The sequence below is a fragment of the Equus przewalskii genome, chromosome 9 (genome assembly GCF_037783145.1).
Source record: "Equus przewalskii isolate Varuska chromosome 9, EquPr2, whole genome shotgun sequence".
NCBI classification, from domain to species: domain Eukaryota; kingdom Metazoa; phylum Chordata; class Mammalia; order Perissodactyla; family Equidae; genus Equus; species Equus przewalskii.
Window position 1 is genome coordinate 6,177,400 of NC_091839.1, and position 21,315 is coordinate 6,198,714.

Sequence of the window (21,315 nt, forward strand, 5' to 3'; positions counted from 1 at the left end):
AGAAAACCCTGGAGAAAGTGGAGAATCCATTTTCAAAGAGTTACCGTATTGTGAGTTCCACGTCCAGTTTTCAACAAAACAATAACAAGGCACACAAAGAAACAGGAAAATATAGTTTATTCAAAGGGACACAAGAAATCATGAATAACTGTTCCTAAGGAGACCCAGATGGCAAACTTGAGACAAATACTTTAAAACAACTGACTTAAAGATGCTCAAAGAACTAAAGGAAGACATGCATAAAGACACGAAAATAATGTATGAACAAAAAGAGAATACCAATAAAGATGCAGAATACATAACAAGGAACCAAAAAGAAATTCTGGAGCTGAAAAGCATAATTACTGAAACAAAATTCACCACAGGCGTTCAAAAGCAGATTTGAGCAGGCAGAAGAAGGAGCTAGGGAAATTCAAGATAGGATAATGAAAATTATAGAATTTGAGGAACAGAAAGAAAAAAAGATTGAAGAAAAGTGAACAGAGCCTACAAGACGTGTAGGACACCACCAAGAAGACCAACACATGTGTTGTGGGAGTCCCAGAACAACAGACAGAGAAAGGGGAAGAAAGAATATTTGACGAAATAACAGGGGCCGGCCTGGTGGCCAAGTGGTTAAGTTCGCATGCTCTGCTTGGGCGGCCCAGGGTTTCACCGGTTCAGATTCTGGGCGCGGACATGGCACCACTCATCAGGCTACATTGAGGGGGCATCCCACATGCCACAACTAGAAGGACCCACAACTAAAATATACAACTATGTACTGGGGGCATTTGGGGGAGAAAAAGCAGGAAAAAAGAAAAGAAGATTGGTAACAGTTGTTAGCTCAGGTGCCAATCTTTAAAAAAAAAAAAGTAAGAAAGAAATAACAACTGAAACTTCTAAAATTTTATGAAATGCATGAATATAAACATCTAAGAAGCTCCATGAACTTCAAGTAGGACAAAACCAAAGAGCCCCACACTAAGACACATTATAATCAAACTGTTAAAAGCCAAGAACAAAGAGAGAATCTTGAAAGCAGGAGAGAAGTGACTCACCATGCACAAGGGGTCCTCAATAAGATCATCATCAGATTTTTCAACAGAAACCCCGGAGGCCAGCAGGCAGTAGGCTGATATGTTCAAAACCCTGAAAGAAAAAACTGTCAACTGAGAATTCTGTATCTGGCAAAACTGTCCTTCAAAAAGGAGGGAGAAATTAAAACATTCCCAGATAAACAAAAGCTGAGGGAGCAAATTACTGCTAGAACTGCTCTACGAGAAATGGTAAAAGGAGTCCTTCAGGTTGAAATGAAAGGATGCTGGGCAGTAACTCAAAGCCATATGAGGGTAAAAAATCTCTGATGAAAGTAAATACATCAACAAATATAAAAGCCAATATTATTGTAACTGGTTTACAATGCCACTCTAAGATTCTGGGTTTTAGCACTACAACGTATCAATTTTGGGGAAACACAATTCAGTCCATAACAGTCTATGTCAAAGTCCCAAGGAATTTACAATACTACGATTAAACCTAATAAGTGAGTTCAGCAAAGTTGCAGGATATAAGATCAACACAAAAATTCATAGTATTTCCATGTACTAACTACACACATGTGGATACTGAAATTAAAAACACAGTCCCATTTGCAATCACTCCAAAGATTTGAAATACTTAGGTAGAAATCTAATAAAACACATGCAGGATCCGTGTGCTAAAAATTACAAAATACTAATGAAACATATTAAAGAAGATCTGAATAAATGGACAGATGTGCTGCATTCATGGTGTGGAAGAATAAACACAGTAAAAACGTCAATTCTTCCCAAAGTGACCCGTAGCTTTAAAATAATTCCTATCAAAATCCCAGCATGATTTTTTTGTAGGCATAAACACAAATTCTAAAATGTACGTAGAAAGTAAAGGACCTTGGCTAGCTAAAACAATTTTGAAAAAGAATAAAGTGAAGTGTTCTAAGTGCAGGTTTTATTATTATTCAGGACTTCTGAGATTTCCCTTTAGGCACGGGGGGGTGGGGGCAGAGAGCAAGGAGAATTCTAGGATCGTGGGCTAAGCAGACAGTGAGCTTGGGAAAGGTAAAAGGATCCCTAATATCAAGAGAAGAAAAGCAATAAATCTCCTGTGTCCAATTTGTGCTTTGCTGGGTGGGAGTTTTAGTATCTTGGGGTGAAGTTCTCTCTGGTGCCGGGGTCAAAGTCATCTCCAGCAGTGAGCTCCTGGGCCAGGGTGACATCATCTGGGAGGAGGGACTGTGGTATCCTTTTTAAGTGGGTACCCACTGAAGTTGATGTCGGTCTTGTTTTTATGGCTCTAGCGTGTTATTTTGAGGCTAAGGATTTGGAGCTCCAGCACACCCTGTAGATGGGCCCTTTAATTTGGCCAATTATCATGGGGTCTTCACCTCAGTTGCTGATTGGGTTGGTGACAAGCAAGTTTCTGCGATGTTTGGGTTAGAGGGCTTGGATTAGCCAAGGCTGATGGCTTGTAGACCTCCTCATTTAGCATGTCTGGTTGAAACAATGGCTTGTTTGAAGGGTTTGGGCCTTTGGATTCCAGACCAATGAGAGCACCCAGACCAGTAGCAATAACACTAACAGTCAACAGAACAGCGTGCCACTATACTTGATGGTTCCTTTTGCTTTCTTTTCTGGTTAAAGTTTAGGTTCAAATGGATCCCCTTTCAGAGGAGCAATTGCCCAGCCAATGGGACAATCCATGGTTAATGTCCCATTGACCAATGGGACCCATTTGTTCCAGGAGAGCATGTACCTTGACCTGACCTCCAGCCCTTATGATAGGGATGGGGATAGGACTGACAATTTATAAAGATAGATTAAGGCCTGGGGCAAGATAGAGACCTATTTAGTAGTCCGTTTGCTGGACTAGATTTAAAAAGGAATTGTTTGAGGAGGAAATTCTCTCTCTCAATCAAACTGGCTATCTGGGACATATCAGGGATATAAAAGTTCCATTGGGGGCTGGCCTGGTGGCATAGTGGTTAAGTTCCACACGCTCTGCTTCAGTGGCCCAGGGTTCGCCAGTTCGGATCCTGGGCACGGACCTACACACCACTCATCAAGCCATGCTTGGTGGTGTCTCACATATGAAACAGAGGAAGATTGGCACAGACGTTAGCTCAGGGACAATCTTCCTTACCAAAAAAAAAAAAAAAAAGAGTTCGATCGAGTAGCTTTACCAAGAACCTAGCTTTGTGTATGATGGGAACTGAAACGTGTGCTTGCTGATTATCAGTAATGTCTATAACTCTGAAGGGAATAAGGTGTGTCTTGGTAAGGTCTTGTACTGTGGGCTTAGTATATGTAGAGACAGGTGATTTTGATTTATATATCTGTGAAGCAAGAGATTCCCAGTTTTTTACCCTGAAGAGGATGACTCTTAGGCAGTGGTCCAACAGTTCGTAATAAATGAAAATATGGGGCCATTTGTTGGCCATGACATCCAATGCTAAAATGACTAGCTGAAGTTCATCCAATTGTGTTGACCAATGGGTTCCCTCCATTATCAGAGACATCCTGGCTAAGAGATGAAAAGTAGCAACATTCCATTGATTAAAGAAAAGAAAATTAAAACCATCCATTTTTTATGATGGTTGGCAGTGCTACTCACATAGTCTATGAACTCCCATTGCTGTTCATTCAGTTAATCCCAAGGGTCCCCCCAGCTGGCCAAGGGATCTGGAGGAAGAGTGACCTCCTCCAGCACTATGGCATCTGGCAAGGGACTGAGGGAAGGTGATGTCATCTCCTTCTGCAGGTGGAATATGCCAGAGAAGCCAGGCATGGCTGCATCTTGTACTAAGGAGGTCTCAGTAGCCATGCCAAGCTTGTGGGGTGCTGTTTCCATGACCCAAAGCATAATTGGTAGCTGGGTATGGAGCGTCACAGGCCCAAGGTCTGTGAGAGCCTCTGTTTCCAGGACAGCCCAGTATGTAGTCAGTCATTTTGTTTCAGCAAGGTATAGCATGGGGCCAAGAGGGGCATTTTCTTCATCAATAGATCTTGTGCAACTTATGGCCGTCATAGGTGGTCCAGAGACTACAGGACACGTGAGAAGAGGTTGCCACAGCCTCAACAGTGAAACAGCCTCTGAGGGCACTAACAAATGTGCCTGCTAATTTTAATTTGACAAAGGTTACAGCCTTTGTTGGAGGGGGCTCCATTTAAGGGGAATCACTCTACCCAATGTTGAGGGCTCCATGATGATAAGGGTCATATAGCCACAACAAACAAGACAGTGTAGTATTGGATAAACACATAAGTCAACAGAACAGAATGAGAACCCAGAAATAGACCCAAATGGACCAACTGATTTTTGACAAACCAACAAAATCAAGTAAATGAAGGCAGGAAACCTTTTCAACAAATAACGCTGGAGCAATTGAACATACATAGGCAAAGGAAATGGAGATCAATCTATCCTCATACCTTAAACAAAAATGAACTCAAAAGGGATCACAGACTGAAATATAAAAGATAAAAGTAAAAAACGTTTAGAAGGAAATATAGGAAAAAATTGTCAGGACAATATGTTAGGTGAAGCCTAGGTAAATACATTAAACAAAAGAAAAGGTATCAAAAAAAGGATCCCAGTTTCCACATTTAAAAACTAGGAAAAGAAGAGAAAAGCAAATGAAACAGAAAACAATAATATAATAAAAATCTAAATGGAAATCAATGAAGTACACAGAATAAACTGTAGAGAACGTCAATGAAAACAAGAGCCTTAGGAATAATAACAGATAAACCTCCAGCAAGATTTATCAAAATAAAAAGAGGAAATACACAAATTGCCAATATCAGGAATGAGACAGGAGACATCACTACAGATTATATAAATATTGAAAGAGAATAAGGGAAAATCATGAACGTATTTATACCAACAAATGGATAACTTAAATGAAATGGACACATTCCTTTAAAGACATAAATGACTAAACTTCACATAAGAAAAAATAGATAACCTGTATAATCCTATATCTATTAAAGAAATGAAATTGGAATTAGAAAGCTTCACACAAAGCAAACTTCAGGCTTGAATACCTCAGTGGTGAATTCCACCAAATATCCCAGGAAAGAACCGCATCAATTCTGCAGAAACTCTTCCAAAAAACTGAAAAGTAGGAAATGCTTCCCAGCTTACTCTGCGAAGCTAACATTATACCGATAGCAAAACCAGACAAGGGCAGCACAGGGAAATCACACACCAATATCCTTCATTAATACAGATGCACAACCTCACAAAATTTCAGCACATCAAACCCAGCAATATATAAAAAGGATAACATACCAAGAAAAAGTAGAGTTTATCCCAGAAATGCAAGGTTTGATATTTGAAAATTAATGTAATTTACCATTAAAAGACTGAAAAAGGTAAAACATACAATTGTAGTAGGAGAGGCTCTCAGATGGCCCCTCAAATCCCTTCTTGGCAGCATTCTCCTCCATGTGCACCCCTCCCACATTTTATCAGAGTCGATCTATGTGGACCATAGCCATCACATATGTCAAAAGTAAGGGCATGTCATGTCCAATTTTAGGTGATAAAAGACAGCATGGTTTCCTTCTTGGGTGCACTCTCTTGATCTTGGGTCACTTGCTATATTGAAAAGAATCCATGCGACGACCATCCCTCTGGAGAGACCCATGTGGCAAGGACTCGAAGCTTCCTGTCAACAGCCATGGGAGAGCTTAGAATGGAAACTTCCAGGCTCATGCAAGTCTTCGGAGACTGCAGCCCCAGCAGACAGCTTGACTGCTACTTCACGGGGGATCTGGAGCCATAACTGCCTGCCTAAACTGCTCCCAGATTAATGTAATTTTCTAAAAAATGTAAACAAACGTATAGTAACAGAAAGCAGATCAGTGGTTTCTGAAGATGGGTGGGTAGGGAGGGAGAGATTACAAAAGGCACAAGAAAATCTTTAATTTCCTAGGCATAAACGTGTATCAAATTGCACATGTTAAATATGTGTGGTTTAGCCTTCAATAAGGCTGTTTTTTAAAAAATGTTAATAGGTACTCAAAACTCATCCTTCTCCAATGATTTCACTACATCTTACTGTTATCTGTGGTTATTTACATCTACTGTATCTAAATGGTGGAAACAGATACAATGGCGTGCTACTGCACCTCTTTTCCCAACTTCACATTCAGAGACATCATGTTGCAGCTTCAAATTGGCTGCATGGTAAACATTGCAACTCAGAGTTTGGTTTACTGTTTCATTGGCTGTGAAGATTTAAGGAAGTAGAGAGTATGTTAATAATTCAGATTTAATTTAAAAATGTGGGGGCTGGCCTGGTGGTATAGTAGTTAAATGTGCACACTCTACTTTGGTGGCCCGGGGTTCACAGTTTCAGATCCTGAGCGCAGACCTACACATCATTCATCAGGCCATGCTGTGGAGAAATCCCACAAACAAAAGAGAAGAAGATGGGCATGGATGTTAGCTCAGTGACAATCTTCCTCAAGCAAAAAGAGGAAAATTTGCAAGAGATGTTAGCGCAGGGCCAATCTTCCTCACCAAAAAAAAAAAAAAGTGTCTATAGTTTTTCCATTGGGCACAGCACAAAAGTTTGAGGAAATATTCTTTCAGCATTCAAAAACTATTGCCCCACTAAGTGAATAAGTTACTGACATTATTGATGAATGACTGAAGTTCCAACAAACTTTTTTGTTGCTTCATTGTGTTTTTGTTAATGAAAATAGAAATATCAACCAACATGTACCTTAACAATAGGCAAAAGATATGAATGGACATGTCACCAACGAAGATATATGGGTGGCAAATGAACATATTTAAAAAATGCTCAAAATCATGAGTCATTAGAGAAATGCCAGGAAAAACCACAGAGCTTCTACTGCCGCATGCCTATTAGAACGGCACACGTTAAAAACACAGACCAGAGCAATTACTGGTGAGTATATGGAAGCACTGAAATCTTATTCACTGTTGGGGGAATGCAACACGGTGTAACCACTTTAGAACATGATTTATCAGTTTCCGAAAGTTTTAAATATTCACCTCCCTGTGACAAAGGCATTGCGTTCCTAGATATTAACGCAAGAGGAATGCAAGCACAGGCCCATATGAAGACCTGTACACTCATGGTCATGGTTGCTTAATTTGTAATAGTCAAAAACCCATACCCCATTTAACAGAAGAAAGGGGTTAAAAAAAAATCACGGTGCATCTGAGTAAGGAATCTGTGCAGAGGGTGGAGTAGGAGGCACCAGGAATTCGTCTCCTCACCCAGACAACAATTGTACTGGCAGAATCTGTCTGATGAAACTATTTTGGAAACCTGGGGTCTATTCAAAGGCTTACAACTTCCAGAGGCAGGCTTAGATACTATTTAATTTTGGTCAATTTCAGCCCTTAGCACTGTAGCAGCTACCCCCTACCCACCGCCCACCTCTTTGCCCTGTGGCAGGCAGCTGTGTGGGTCCCCAGAGCAGCTGGCACGCTCCGTGGGAGCCAGGGTGAGATCCTGCTCTTGCGAGACTGAGGATCTGTGCTCTGACCTGACTGTTGCTTCTCACCGCAGAGGTGAAGACACAGAAGTGAGCAGACATTTGTGCAGCCCTCATCCCATTTTTGCGAGCCCCTCCCTTTCCAGCTGAAGCAACTTCCAGGGGATTTAAGGCACCAGCACATTTCTTCCCCTTCATTTTTCTCTTTTCCTCCTTTTGGGAACCAGATATTTAGGACTATGACATCTCCAAAGCGACCATTACGGGGAATTTAGGAAGTCACTGCACATGGAAAGGCACAGGCTCAGAGAAGACCTGAGATGACCTTAAGTTTACACCTCAGGCTGATCCCCAGCAGAGAGAGCTTACGACAAAGAAGAACTAACACTAATCCTTGTCAAAATTTTCCAAAAACTTGAAGAAAAGAGAACACTTCCTAATTTACTTGCCGTGATACCAAAGTCGGGAAAAAATACTACAAGAAAAGTGCAGGAGTTGGCCCCATGGCCGAGGGGTTAATTTCGTGCACTCCACTTCAGCAGCCCAGGGTTCAGATCCTGGGCATGGTCATGGCACCACTCACCAAGCCACGCTGAGGTGGCGTCCCACACAGTACAACCAGAGGCACTCACCACTAGAATATACAACTATGTACTGGGGGGCTTTGGGGAGAAGAAGACAAAAACAAAAAAAAAAAGAAGAAGAAGATTGGCAACAGCTGTTAGCTGGGTGCCAATATTTAAAAACAAAAAGAAAAGTACAAACCAACATTCCTTATGAACACTGATGCAAATACCCTTGACAAAACACCAGCAAACAGGGGGCCGGCCCCATGGCTGAGTGGTTAAGTTCGTGTGCTCTGCTTTGGCAGCCCAGGGTTTCGCTGGCTCGGATCCTGAGTGTGGACATGGCACCGCTCATCAGGCCATGCTGAGGCAGCATCCCACATGCCACAACTAGAAGGACCCACAACTAAAAGTATACAAGTATGTACTGAGGGGCTTTGGGAGAAAAAGGAAAAATAAAATCTTCAAAAAAAAAAAAAAACACTAGCAAACAGAATTCAGCAGCATACTGAAAGGATTAAACACTGTGTTCAAGTGGGATTTATTCCTGGAAGACAAGGATGGTTCAACATATAAAAATCAATCAATGTAATATACCACATTAACAGAACAAAGGGAAAAAAACCACATGATCATCTCAATCGATGCAGAAAAAGCATCTGACAAAATTCAACACCCTTTCATGATAAAAACACTCAACAAACTAGGAATAGAAAGAAACTACCTCAACATAATAAGAGTGATCTATGAAAAACCCACAGCTAACATCATATTCAATGGTGAAAGGCTGAGAGCTTTTCAATCAGAAATAAGGCAAGGATGCCCACTTTCACCACTTCTATTCAACACAGTACTGGAGTTCTAGCCAGAGGAATTAGGCAAGAAAAAGAAATAAAAGGCATCCAAATTGGAAAGGAAGAAGTAAAATTTTCTTTGTTCACAGATATGATCTTATATGTAAAAACCCCTCAAGATTCCACAAAATTACTGTTAGAACTAATGAATGCATTCAACAAAGTAGGATACGAAACCAAAACAGAAAAGTTAGTTGCATTTCTCTACACTAACAATGAACAATCTGAGTAGGAAATTATGATAACAATTCCTTTACAATAGCATCAATAAGAATAGAACACTTAGAAATTAACTTAACCAAGGAGGTGAAAACTTGTACTATAAAATATACAAAACATCAATGAAATAAATTAAAGAAAACAAATAAATGGAAACGTACCCCATGTTCATGGATTGGATGACTGAGTATTATTAAGATGTTGATACTACCCAAAGCAATGTACAGATTTCATGCAATCCCTATCAAAATCCCAATGACACTTTTCTGCAGAAACAGAAGACTCTATCTTAAAATTCATATGGAATCTCAAGGGACCCTGAATAGCTAGAACAATCTTGGAAAAGATCAATGTTGGAGGACTCAAACTTCCCGATTTCAAAACTTACTACAAAGCCACATTAATGAGAACAGTCAGGTACTGACATAAAGAGAGATGTATAGATGAATAGAATAGAACAGAGAGCCCAGAAATAAATCCTCACATATATGGACAAATGATTTTTGACAAGGTGCTAATATTAGTCGATGGGAAAAGTGGATATCCACATGCAAAAGAATGAAGTTGGGCCCTCACCTCACACTGTTTACAACTCAAAATGGACCAAAGACCTCAATGTAAGACCTAAAACTGTAAAACTCTTAGAAGGGAACATAGGGCAAAACCTTCATGACACTGAATTTGTCCATGATTTCTTGGATGTGACACCAAAAGTACAAGCAACAACAAAAATAGATAAGTTGGACCTCATAAAAGTTAAAAATTTTGTGCATCAAAGGACACTATCAACAGAGTAAAAAGGTAACCCACAGAATGGGAGAAAATATCTACAAATCACACATCTGATAAGGAGCTAATATCCAGAATATATAGAGAACTCCTAAAACTCAACAACAAAAACCAAATAACCCAATTCAAAAATGGAGAAAAGATTTGAATAGATATTTCTCTAAAGATGTACAAACGACCAACAAGCACATGACACAATGGTCATCATCAAGAATCATTAGGAAAATACAAATCAAAACCACAATAGGATACCACTTCACACACATCAGGATAGATACTATCCAAAAAAAAAAACAAGTGTTGGTGAGGACGTAGAAAAACTAGAACCCTTAGACACTGTTGGTAGGAATGCAAGGTGGTGCAGCCACTGTGGAAAACAGAATGGAAGTTCCTCAAAAAGTTAAAAATATGATTACCATACGATCCAGTAATTCCACTTCCAAGTATACACCCAAAAGAACAGAAAGCAGGGTCTCAATGAGATATTTGTACATCCACGTACATAGCACTATTTACAATAGCCAAAAAGTGGAAGTAAACCAAGTATCCACTGACAGATGAAGGAATAAGCAAGAAATGGCACATACATACAACTGCATATTATTCAGCCTTAAAGAGGAAGGAAATTCTGACACATGGGACAACATGGATTAGCCTTGAGGACATTAGGTTAAGCGAAATAATACAGTCATAAAAAGACAAATACTACATGATTCCACTTATCTGAGGGACCCAGAGTAGTCAAATTCAAGAGACAGAAAGTGGAATGGTGGTTTCCAGGGGCTTGGGGAGAGGAATGGGAGTTATTATTTAGTTTTATTTATTTATTTATTTAGTTAGTTAGTTATTATTTGAGTTTTACAAGATGAAGAGAGTTCTGGAAATGAATGGTGGTGATGGCCATACAATATGAATGTACTTAATACCACGGAACTGTACACTTAGAGACAGTTAAGATGGTAAATTTTATATTATGGGTATTTCACCAAAAATAAAGCATAAACAAATTGTAGTGGATTCATTCAATAGAGTACTACTCAGCAGTAAAAGGAATGAACTATTCATACACACAGCATGGTTGATTCTCAAGAAAATTATGCCACATAAAAGAAAGTAGACCAAAAATAGAGCATAAATACTTTATGATTCCAATTGTATTAAATTCTAGGAAAGGCAAACAAACCCGTAGAGAAAAAAAGGTAAATCAATGGATTCCTTGGGATGTGGCTAAGGGTTTCCTCAAGAAGGCAAGGAGGGATGGTAAAGGGGCACGAGGTAGCTTTATGGGTGATGGAGATGCTCATTATCGTAATTGTGATGCTGGTTCCCTGAGTGTGTACATATTTTAAAACCTACCTTGTACACATCAAATACATATATTCAATTATTGCATGACAATTATATCTCAACAAACCATTAAAAGAAATGGTTGTACATAAAAATCTGATCTCCACCCATTCTAGAAATTACATTTGGCTCTACTCTCTCTCTCTTCATGCCTCGGCAGCCAAGATCTCTGGCTATGGCACTAATGCCACATCCCTGGAGTACGAGATCTACCTTCTCTGTCCCATTCCTCTGCAGCAATGGCCTTGAGGTGAACAGTGCAGTGAGCCTGCAGGAATCTACAAAAACCTTTAGATTATTTGCTCTGCCAGTGACCTTAATCATAGGACAGAGGTCTGGAGGTCCTGAGAACTTCTACCAAGCCTAAAACCTGCACAGTCACACTCAAGGGAACATTTGTGGATGCACTTTTAGAAGAGGCACATTCCCTCTAGTTTGCTGCAATCTCACCTACTCCCTGTTATCACTCCCAGTGATTCTGCACAAATTACGGTCCCAACTGGGCCCAGTGTCTTACAGTTAAAGACACCTGTAAAGTGGCTATCAGACTTCAAGGCATATCCTCCTTGGCAGGTGCCAGGTAAACTGCTCGACAGTGCTGGGAACATGAGGCCTCCCCTGGAAACAAGGGAACTAATTCATGCTGCTCCCAGATGCACTGGAGGCTGTCACCACTGCCCCTTCCTCAGGGTAATCTCTGACCCACAAAAACCCATGCCATTCAGACCACATTAGGCCCACAAAGCCCTACAATCTTCCCCAGGAAGCCTTGAGTAGCAACACAAATGAGGCCAAATCTGGCCTGAGAGCTGTTCTCTGCCATCCTGCTGCTCCCTCTGAAGCAGGAAATTTGGAGACCCCTTTAGTGTGGTAAACCTTAATTCTGTTCTCATCCCACTCCACACAGTGAGCACAACACAGAAGATTAAAGGTGGCTTTATCAATAAGATCCTTATTATCACCCAAACCAGAGCAATGTAAAGTAGACAATTGTTGGGATGGGTAATGTGGAGGCTGGATGAATCCATGATGAGCACCATATGAAATCAATGATGTCCCTAAAAAGGGAAACCTTCTCTTCCAGCAGACGCCAGCTCAAGGCTTCATGGCCAAAGATGGATCATGTCCGCAGCTAAGCCAGTCATGGGGGAGGGAATGACACCTTCCTACAGCCTCAGGCTACTCGTGATTTCTTCTTGGAAAGAGAGAATGGACGTCTGTCTTCCCTGAGCTCAGGGAGTGGCTGGCACACACTGTGGAGACCTCCTGGTGGGCAGAGCTGAGACGGCTTCTGACACAAACACTAGTAGTAACAAAACTCTGGTGACGCCCACGGTCAGAAAAGGCAACTTCATTCCTGAAAGCTTCCAACATATCTAGCATTGATAGGGAACCTCCCCAGCGTGGATATTTGGATGAACAAGGCTCAACTTCTGGCTGAGGGCTCCCTCATAAGGACTGCTCTCAGAGCTCCTCTCCAATGTGTGTCGTCGTGTCGAAGGAGGGGGGAGCACCTTCTCTGCACTCCTCTCTCTAGTGTGGATTTTCTGATGCCTAATGAGGGTGGGCCTTTGGCTGAAGGCTTTCCCACATTCGTTGCACGTATATGGCCTATCTGGCTTGTGGACTTTCTGGTGCTGCCTCAGATTTGACCTTTGTCTGAAGGTTTTCCCACATTCGAGGCACTCATAAGGCCGTTCACCGGTGTGAAGTCTCCGATGGTTATTGAGGCTGGAGCTTTGGTTAAAAAATTTCCCACATTCAGGGCAGCAATAAGGCCGTTCACCAGTGTGAAGTCTCCGATGGCTGTTGAGGCTGGAGCTTTGGCTAAAGAGTTTCCCACACTCCGTGCACTCATAAGGTCGTTCACCGGTGTGGACCCTCCGATGTTTCATGAGGTCGGAGCTTCGGCTGAAGGCTTTCCCACATTCACTGCACCCAAAAGGCCGTTCACCAGTGTGAACTATCTGATGTTGAATGAGACTGGCAATGTGGCTGAAGAACTTCCCACATTCATTGCACTTATAAGGTCTTTCTCCAGTGTGCACTCGCCAGTGTTTGATCAGGCTGGAGTTGCAGTTGAAGGATTTCCCACATTCACTGCACTCATGGGCGCTCTTCCCGGTATGAACCCTCTTATGATGAATGAGGTTGGAGCGCTGGCTGAAGAACTTGCCACACTCACTGCACTCATAGGGCCTCTCACCAGTGTGAACCCTCTTATGTTGAATGAGGTTGGAGCTTCGGCTGAAGAACTTCCCACATTCACCACACACATGCGGGCTCTCACCTGTGTGAACTCTCTGGTGTTTGATGAGACTGGAGTGTTGGCTGAAGAATTTCCCACATTCGCAGCACTCATAAGGCTTTCCTCTATTGTGATCCCTCTGGTGTTGAGACAAGCCAGCAGCATGGCTAAAGAAGATCCCACATTTGCTGCACTCATACGGCCTTTCTCCAGCGGGAGTTCTCTGGGGCTGCACAAGTGTGGGTTTGTCGCTGAAAGTGTTCCCAAATTCACTGCACTTGCCATGGCTTTGCACGGTGTGAAAATCCCCCACACCTTCCGTGGTCTGTTGTGGCTCCTCCACACAGTGAGTGACCTGGTGCTGGAGAAAGCCAGATCTGGCCACAAAGTCCTCCCCACCCTCTCTGAATGTGAGAGGCTTCTTTGATGTGTCGTCTGTGCAGCTCTTCACGAGCGAGGCCCTGCCTTCCTCCCTTCTGATAGGCTTGTCTACATTCTCCCGCATCTGCTGCTGGGGAAGGTTTGCGTTGGACCTGCACTCTCTTCCATATGCCTCACAGACATACGGTTTCTGCCTGGGATGTGTTGCTTGGTGTTCAGCCAGGTGCGGAATGTCTTTCAAGTGTTGACCACACGTGTCACAGGGGTAGTCCTTCTGGGCAGACAGAGCTGCCTTGGGACTCCCGTTCTGTGACACTCTTTCTACAGAAACACTATGTTCGGAAGGTGATCCCTCACATTCAGTTCCACAGCAAAAATCTGAAAGCAGAGAAATGCTGGTGAAGTTCATGTTAACTTTGACAGAAGGGAACAGCCCCATCACAAAGGCATGTCTGACCCAGGAGTGAGTCCCTGGGATTGTTGGCATGATGAGAAGCCCAGGGTCAGGGTAAGGAATGGTCTGTTCTGCAGTACTGTGCCTGGCAAGATCACAAAACAGGAGGCCTTACGAGGACCAAGGTACAGTCCTGGGCAAAAAGGCAGGATCTACAACTCACTTCTCTATGAAGCCTTTTCAGCAGGGCTCTGGCTGCTGGTAACACACAAGCCCTATGCAGAGGGCTGTGTCCAGGCCCAGGAAAACCTGCTTGCAACTGGGCAGCTGGTGTTCAAGGACCAACAAAGGAAACGGGAGCATCTCACGACATATTAAGTGTATGCCCATGTTGGAGAGTGCTGCGGAGGGAGCTGTGCAAAAAGTGAGCCATGGAGGCCAGAAAGGTGGGGCACAGCCAGGGGCCCCAAGGTGGAGTAGAAATGCCAAGTGGGCAAGGTGTCAAAAATGGAGAGGAAAGGTGGCAGAGACATAGCCATTGGCTTTGGCACCAAAACAATGATGAACGCTAGAAAAGTTGCAGGTATGACCTGAAGACAGTAGTGATGTCACATGGTCCCCCATCTCCCACTTACCAGAACCAGGCCTGCCATACAACCCTCTTGCCATGGCTGAAGTCATGTCCACTCTGTCAGGCACCCAGGGTTCTGCCCCCAGCTCCAGCTGGGCAACCACGTGGGACCTGAAAGATGTAAGCCCTAAGGGAAAGACAGCACAGGTAAGTGGCCAGCACTTCAGGTGAACTAGCCCACGACAGACCAGGAAAGAAAATGAAATATTACGAAAAGAACACACAAGGGAGGCCTGGCAGGAACATCCCTGTGGTCACGGCAAGTAGGAACCACATCAGAGCCCAGAATTCCTGGCAGTCAGACTTCAGGAAACGTTAGCTAAAGGAAGGGAGCAGAACAGAACGGTCAGATCTGGACCATCACCCAGGCTGGGAGGGGCCCAGAAAATGGGACCCATTGGGCTGACTGCCAGACCCCTCGTTCCCAGACCCTTCCCTGCAAGGCCTCAGGGCAGCGGGGGCTGGGGCTGCTCAGGGAGAGGATGGGACTGTGCACACAGCCCAGCCCGGGAGCCCACAGCAGCTGTACAGGAAAGTGGGGAGGGCAGCAGTGCCCAAGTTCTGGCCCTGGGCCGGAAAGAGCCGTCTCTTGGGGAAAGGGGACAGGCAGAGACGAGCTCAGGACACCGGGTGGGTGTAAGGGCCTTACCCAGCGAGGCTATCAGTGCAAAGTTCTCCAGCATCACGTCGCAGTATAGGAGCCTCTGGGCCTCATCAAGGAGCCCCCACTCCTCCTGGGCGAAGTAAATGGTCACGTCTTCAAAGGTCACACAGCCCTGCCATGATGGGGATAGTCCATTCCATGAGCAGCTTCTCTCCTCAGGACTCCCTGTCTGTCCCCTGCTCACCCTCCTCCCGGGCTCCCAACTCAGAGGAGACCCCAGGTGCTGGTTCCAGGGGCGCCTGCTCTGTTCTCATGCCTCCCGTGACCGCTGTCAGCCCACAACATCAACAGCTGGGCAGAGAGACACCAGCCGGGCTCCAAGCCTGAAGCGCAGGGCCCACCCCCTCTCCTGCAGGCCCTCTCCCCTGGTGTCACCAATGTCATGCCTCCCAGATACAAACAAACATGGGCTCAATCTCCCTTTAATCCCCAGGGCCAACAGCTCACCCTCGCTCCCATATGCATCTCACTTTTTGGATTGCACCTTCCTCAAACTCTGAACCTCCCCACTGCATCCCCACTGTCACTGTCCACTCTCCCCATCCTAGCACGTCGCAGCTGTCTCCATGGACCCCACATGTCACTCTGCACATGGCACCCAGAGAATTCCTGGCAAATACAACCACGATCCCATACTGCCCTAGGCCTTGGGTGGCTCTCAGTGCCAAGGGCAACATCCACGGTTGATTTGAAGGTCTCCCCACCTGGCCCTGTTCCTGGCTTCGATCTAAGCCACGCAGAGCCACACCAGCTACCAGACATCCATGGCCCTCTCCCTCTTCCATGCTGCACATTCTGTCCCCTCGTCTGTCACGCTCATTCAAAAGTCAACCCCTCTGGTCCTCCTACCTCCACCCACCCAGGGTCAAGTGGCGCTCTCAGCTGACCCCATTTGCCCCTGAACTAATTCCCCAGCCCAGCTGAGAATCCCCAGGCCCCACCAAGGGTCCCCACAAAGGCCTGGTGAGAACGCAGAGAGGTGACTAAGCACCAGCCCAGCCTCAGTGTAACATCACCTCCATTTCCACCAAGCCTCAGCATCCCTCTGGTATCTACGCCCCCAGGAAAATGTGGCCCCTGCCAGACCCCCTATTCCCTACACACAGCCCCTGCCCCACCACAACTACTCTTCCATCTGTCTTTATGATGCCAAACAAGCCAAGCACGGTGCGCGAGCAAGACAGCCCCTTCTCACCCCAGGCCCCATCTTCTTCCTTCCCCCCAACATCACTGCCACCAGGACCTGGAGCTTGCCCCCCCCCGCCCCAGATCTGACACACTGCTACACCCTGTACACACGCCAGATGCCACATACTGGATCCTTCTAACTGTGGAAATAAACGAAAACCAACCAAATGAGAAAAGGAGGGGTTATTTATTCAGAGCTCGCTCTAGCAAGGGAGTCAGCCGCCGTCACTTATGTTCTGGCAGAGGAGCAAAGGCAGGCAGAGGAGTGGGAAAGCTATATAGGGGGACAAAGGGAGGCTGCCAGCCGGTGGGAGCTGCAGGCAGGAGACCTGGAAGCGGGGGCATCCTGTGTGACTGGCTGGGGGGCACGTTCGGCTTTCTCTGCTTGGTCCCAAGTTGGAAGCAAGAACAAAAATTAAAGCAGCTGTCGGTTATGAATCAAGCTCTGGTGGTTTGGGGTCAGCTGTGACAGCAGTCATTGTTTAACTTCCTGGACTGTCACGAGAGACAGCAATCCGGCTTCCTGCGAGTCTGCCTCCCAGAGGCCAGCTTCCTGGCTGTTTGCTGAAGATAAGCACGCTGGTTTCCTGGGCAGGCTGCTGCAGGTTGTGGGCCAGAGTGCTATTTTTATATATGGTCTGGCCGCTGCCCCTTTGCGTATCCAGTCTCTCCTAACCTTAACCGAAGCCGCCCAGCACCCGTAACTGCGTGTCTAGCTGCCTACTCTCCAGCCCCACTCAGGGCTCTTGCACCTCAGCGCTCAACATGGCCAAAACCTAACTTCGGCTTTTCCACCGAAAATGCCTCTACAACCAGCTTCCCTGCTCAGGTGATGCTCATCCACCCTTCCAGCCGCTAAGGCCAAAAACCGCGCAGGCATCCCTTCTTTTGCTGGCCCTCCACATCAGAAAGTCTGGTCAACTCGACTTAAAAGGGCACCCCAAAATCCGACCACTTCCACCCCCAGCCACCTGCACTACTCACGGACTATTGCAGTAGCCCACTCTTTGGTCTCCCCGCCTCCCCCTCCCCCTCCAGGCAGTTTTCCACGCTGCAGCCGTGGGGAGCCCGTTAAGACCTGAGTCAGATCATCTTCCTCCCCTGCTCTAAACCTTCTATGGCTCCTAAGGCGCTCAGAATAGAGGCCCAGCTCCCCGGGCCGCCGTTCCAGGGCTGACTTGCTCTCTAAACACTCCCAGCTCACTCCCACCGCCCGGCATTTGCACATGCTGGTTCCTGTGCCTAGGAAACCCTTTCTCCCCGCCTCCCGCTGGGTTTCAGAAATGGAACGGCTCTATATAATTCCTGGCGTGGATTCAGGACCCCAGGTGGGAGTGGCTCCCCTCCAGGGCGCCCAGACTCAAAAGCAGAGAGACGGGAAAGGCAGAAAGTCGGACAGCACCGCCCATCTTTTATCCCTTGGCGCCAGGCACCGGAGGACGCGGGTGTGAGCGGCTGAGGGCCTGAAGCCCCTCCACTCACCTGCGCCGGCTCCGTCCGCGCCGCCGCCGCCATCCGAGCCTGTGCGCGCAGCGGGCAGCAGGCGGGGGACCCGGGCGGGCACCTTGCCTGGCCCTGGGCGCGCTGCGGCCCCTCCCAGCCTCAGTCTCCCGGTGTGAAAGGCGCGCGGGGCCCGGGGCGCCGCCTGTGCGGCCGCGGAGCGCCCCGGGGGGTCACGGCTCGGGCAGGGCGCGGGAGGGTCCGCCCGGCCCCAGGGCTGGGGCGCAGATCGGCCCGGGAAACGACTTGCTGGAGCGAAAGGCAGGAAGTTCCGGCCCCCACCTCCCCGGCCCTAAGGACCGCCGCTCTCCCGGGCCGCCATTGGCCCGGCGCCAGGCGGTGACGCTCAGGCACGGCCTCCGGGATCGGCTGTTTGCGGTCCTGCGTCCGGCCGGGCGGCGGGGGCGGCGGGCGGACCCCCTCGGCTTTCCGGGACTTGGCTGAGCTGCACCGCGAGCTTTTCCTCTTACAGGGGCCGTCCCCAGACTCGTGTGACCGCCTGGGGCCCTCGGAGTTCTGTCAGAGGCCCGTGTCTGCCTGTGTGGGCGCAGGCGAGCCCCTTCCCCTCGCAGACTCTCAGGGACCCAGATGCGCGTGAAAAATAAAGATACTACCTCATGGCGGGGTCTTTGTGTACTAACGCGAAAGTTGCTCTAATTCGGTGCTTCTGACAAATAGAAATGGCAAGCAATAGGATATATTGGAGTATATGAGGAAGCCATTTGGTGTAAACCTAATTCGGCCTGACCTTGTCTTTCCAAAAGGGTCTGACCATGGCGGTTAAGCATGCATTGTCTATCTGCTTTAGATATTCCCTATGGCGAGAACAAAGGCCCTTGAGATAAAGGTGCAACTTCCCTCCCCCTCCCAACGTTGGCATTTCATTAAAGCTCAAGCATCTTTCCTTAGGCTAGGAACTGATTGCTGCGCTCACCTGTGACCACCCAGCCCGACACAACAGACTTGCTTCCTGCTGCGCCGCGCCACCTGCCCCCCCACCCCAGATAGCAGACCCACTACCTGCTGTGTCCCTCAAGCACCGTGCCAAGAGGGCAATCCTGTGACTATTGTGGGAGGGACATCAAATGTAATCAATCATATGTAAAGCATCCTCTTTGGGGGTATGTAATCGCTTTGTGTACCTCACTTCTTTGGTGCCCTTTCTTCCTTCGGAAAGAAAGGCCGTGGGCCATGGTCCTCACATTTTAGCTCAGAATAAACTCTCCCAAATTTTCATTTATAGATTGGTTATGGATTATTTTCGTCGACATTTCTAACCAGTAACATCAGCATCCCCCAGGGATTTGTTAAAAATGCAAGTTCCTGGGCAACCACCCAAACCTAGGGACTCGGAAATTCTGAGGGTGGGGCCCAGTCTTCTGTGTGTCAGCAAGCCCACCAGGGGACCCCAATTTGAGAAAAGGGACTCATTAGAATCCAGTAAATAAAATGGGAAAAATAACGCTACAGATCTCATGGTAGGTAACAGGGCCTGGCAGAGAGTTGGGCTCAACAGTTAAGAGCATTGTTATGAGCATCACACCCTGACGTGGGGGGCAGGTCAGAGATGCCTCTGCAGGGGCATACGGGAGACCATCAACATATAAACTACAACAACTCTCTAAGTGAAAAAGTAGCCTCATAGGAGATGATGGTTTTTACATGAAAGCACACCTTTCACCATTTGGCTCCGTTATTTTGTTTTATTTATTTTTTAATTTAATTTTATTTTATTCTTAAAAACACATCATGCAGGAGAGTTACATACAATACAGGTAGGCCTATTGCCCAGAGGATGGATTCTTACAGGCCACGTGATTCAACATTGCGAAGCACCAGATTAAGTGGCAGGCATAAGTGGACAGTGGAGCTGACATGGATCCAAATTTGTGACATGATGACATGGCACTACTCATCTCTAATTCTCAGACAGTAAAGAAAAAATTATTCAAGATACCTGTTAAAGAAGTTTATTCAGGGGCGCTGAATAAAGGGATAGGTTTGGGGCCCACTGCAACAGGAGCTTGCAGTGAAAGAGGGATTGGGAGCAACTCCAAACCCAGCCAAGAAGAGTAGGGGTTCATCGCCAAGGAGCAGGTGGGGGTCAGAGGAAACATCAAGGGTGAGGGGGGTTCTGGCTAAACGCACCTAATAGGATTCTTGCTGAAGGCAGGCCAGGGGGATCAGGAGTTGCCTGAGGGCTGGTGGAGGGTAAGGAACTGGATCAGTCATCAAGAGTTGTGAAAAGGGGGGGTTGTTGCGAAACTGACTCAACAGGATTCTTGCTAAAATCAGACAATGCAGAGAGGAACATGGAAATCAGAAAGTCAGGGCCTAGTTGAGAAGAGAGTTCAGAAGAGCCTGGCTAGAGGTTTGCCAAGGAGAGACTCTGTCACGGGAATCAAAACCTCGCCCTCTCCCAACTCCCCGGTGGCATTCAGAGCAACCAGATCTGGGTACAAATACGTGATCACCAGACATCCCAGCTTGATGTCCGTTGGCTGGAAGTTACCAGGCCTTGTCCCCATCGAGACTTAATCAGCCCACCGCCTGAGCCTGCAGCCCATGGAGGACACTCCATCTGAGTGGGTGGGAAACTGGAGGTGCCAGGAGGCCATCCTAGGAAGAGGTGCAAAATGAGAAGGCATAAAGAAGACACAGCTTCACAATCACGTCTGTCCATTTTTCATTGCCCCAAGCTCATTTACACGGTCCAGATTTAACGGAAGAGAAGCTGGGTGTACAGAAAAAGAAAAAGGGCTGATGAGCACATTGCTGGTTTCAAGAACCATCCATCAGTTTGGCAACCAAACACCCATTTTTCATTCTTCTTGCACATTCAGCCTCTCAGCCCCTCTTTTTTCTGACTACCCCAAACCTATCCCGTCACTGCCTCAGTCTCTGTCTTAGTATTGTAGGGGAGGAAGACATTTCGTCTTCCCAAATGTGGGTTCGTCTGGCCAGAGAACGAATTAAATTCACATGAGACAGAATAGCAAGAGAAAATTAAACAAAGCTTTATGAGGAACCATGGC

At 46.3% G+C, this 21,315-nt stretch overlaps 1 protein-coding gene across 1 annotated transcript; it reads right to left on the bottom strand.

The window, feature by feature from the left end:
- Positions 1–11,052: 11,052 nt before the first annotated feature.
- ZNF792 (zinc finger protein 792) lies at positions 11,053–18,536 on the bottom strand. Its single transcript, XM_070557375.1, has 4 exons — positions 18,263–18,536; positions 15,578–15,704; positions 14,933–15,055; positions 11,053–14,281 (listed from the first exon to the last, which is right to left on the bottom strand). Exons 1-4 carry the CDS (start codon positions 18,293–18,295, stop codon positions 12,651–12,653), a joined length of 1,914 nt encoding a protein of 637 aa, XP_070413476.1. The 5' UTR covers positions 18,296–18,536; the 3' UTR covers positions 11,053–12,650.
- Positions 18,537–21,315: the final 2,779 nt, after the last annotated feature.

What these genes read in the sequence shown, in the direction of transcription:
- ZNF792 (XM_070557375.1), bottom strand. Translation starts at nt 18,295, where the DNA reads ATGGCGGCGGCGGCGCGGACGGAGCCGGCGCAG. An exon ending in CGCGGACGGAGCCGGCGCAG is followed by an intron (nt 15,705 to 18,262) that starts GTGAGTGGAGGG and finishes CCATCATGGCAG; the next exon opens with GGCTGTGTGACCTTTGAAGA. An exon ending in GTATGGCAGGCCTGGTTCTG is followed by an intron (nt 14,282 to 14,932) that starts GTAAGTGGGAGA and finishes CTCTGCTTTCAG; the next exon opens with ATTTTTGCTGTGGAACTGAA.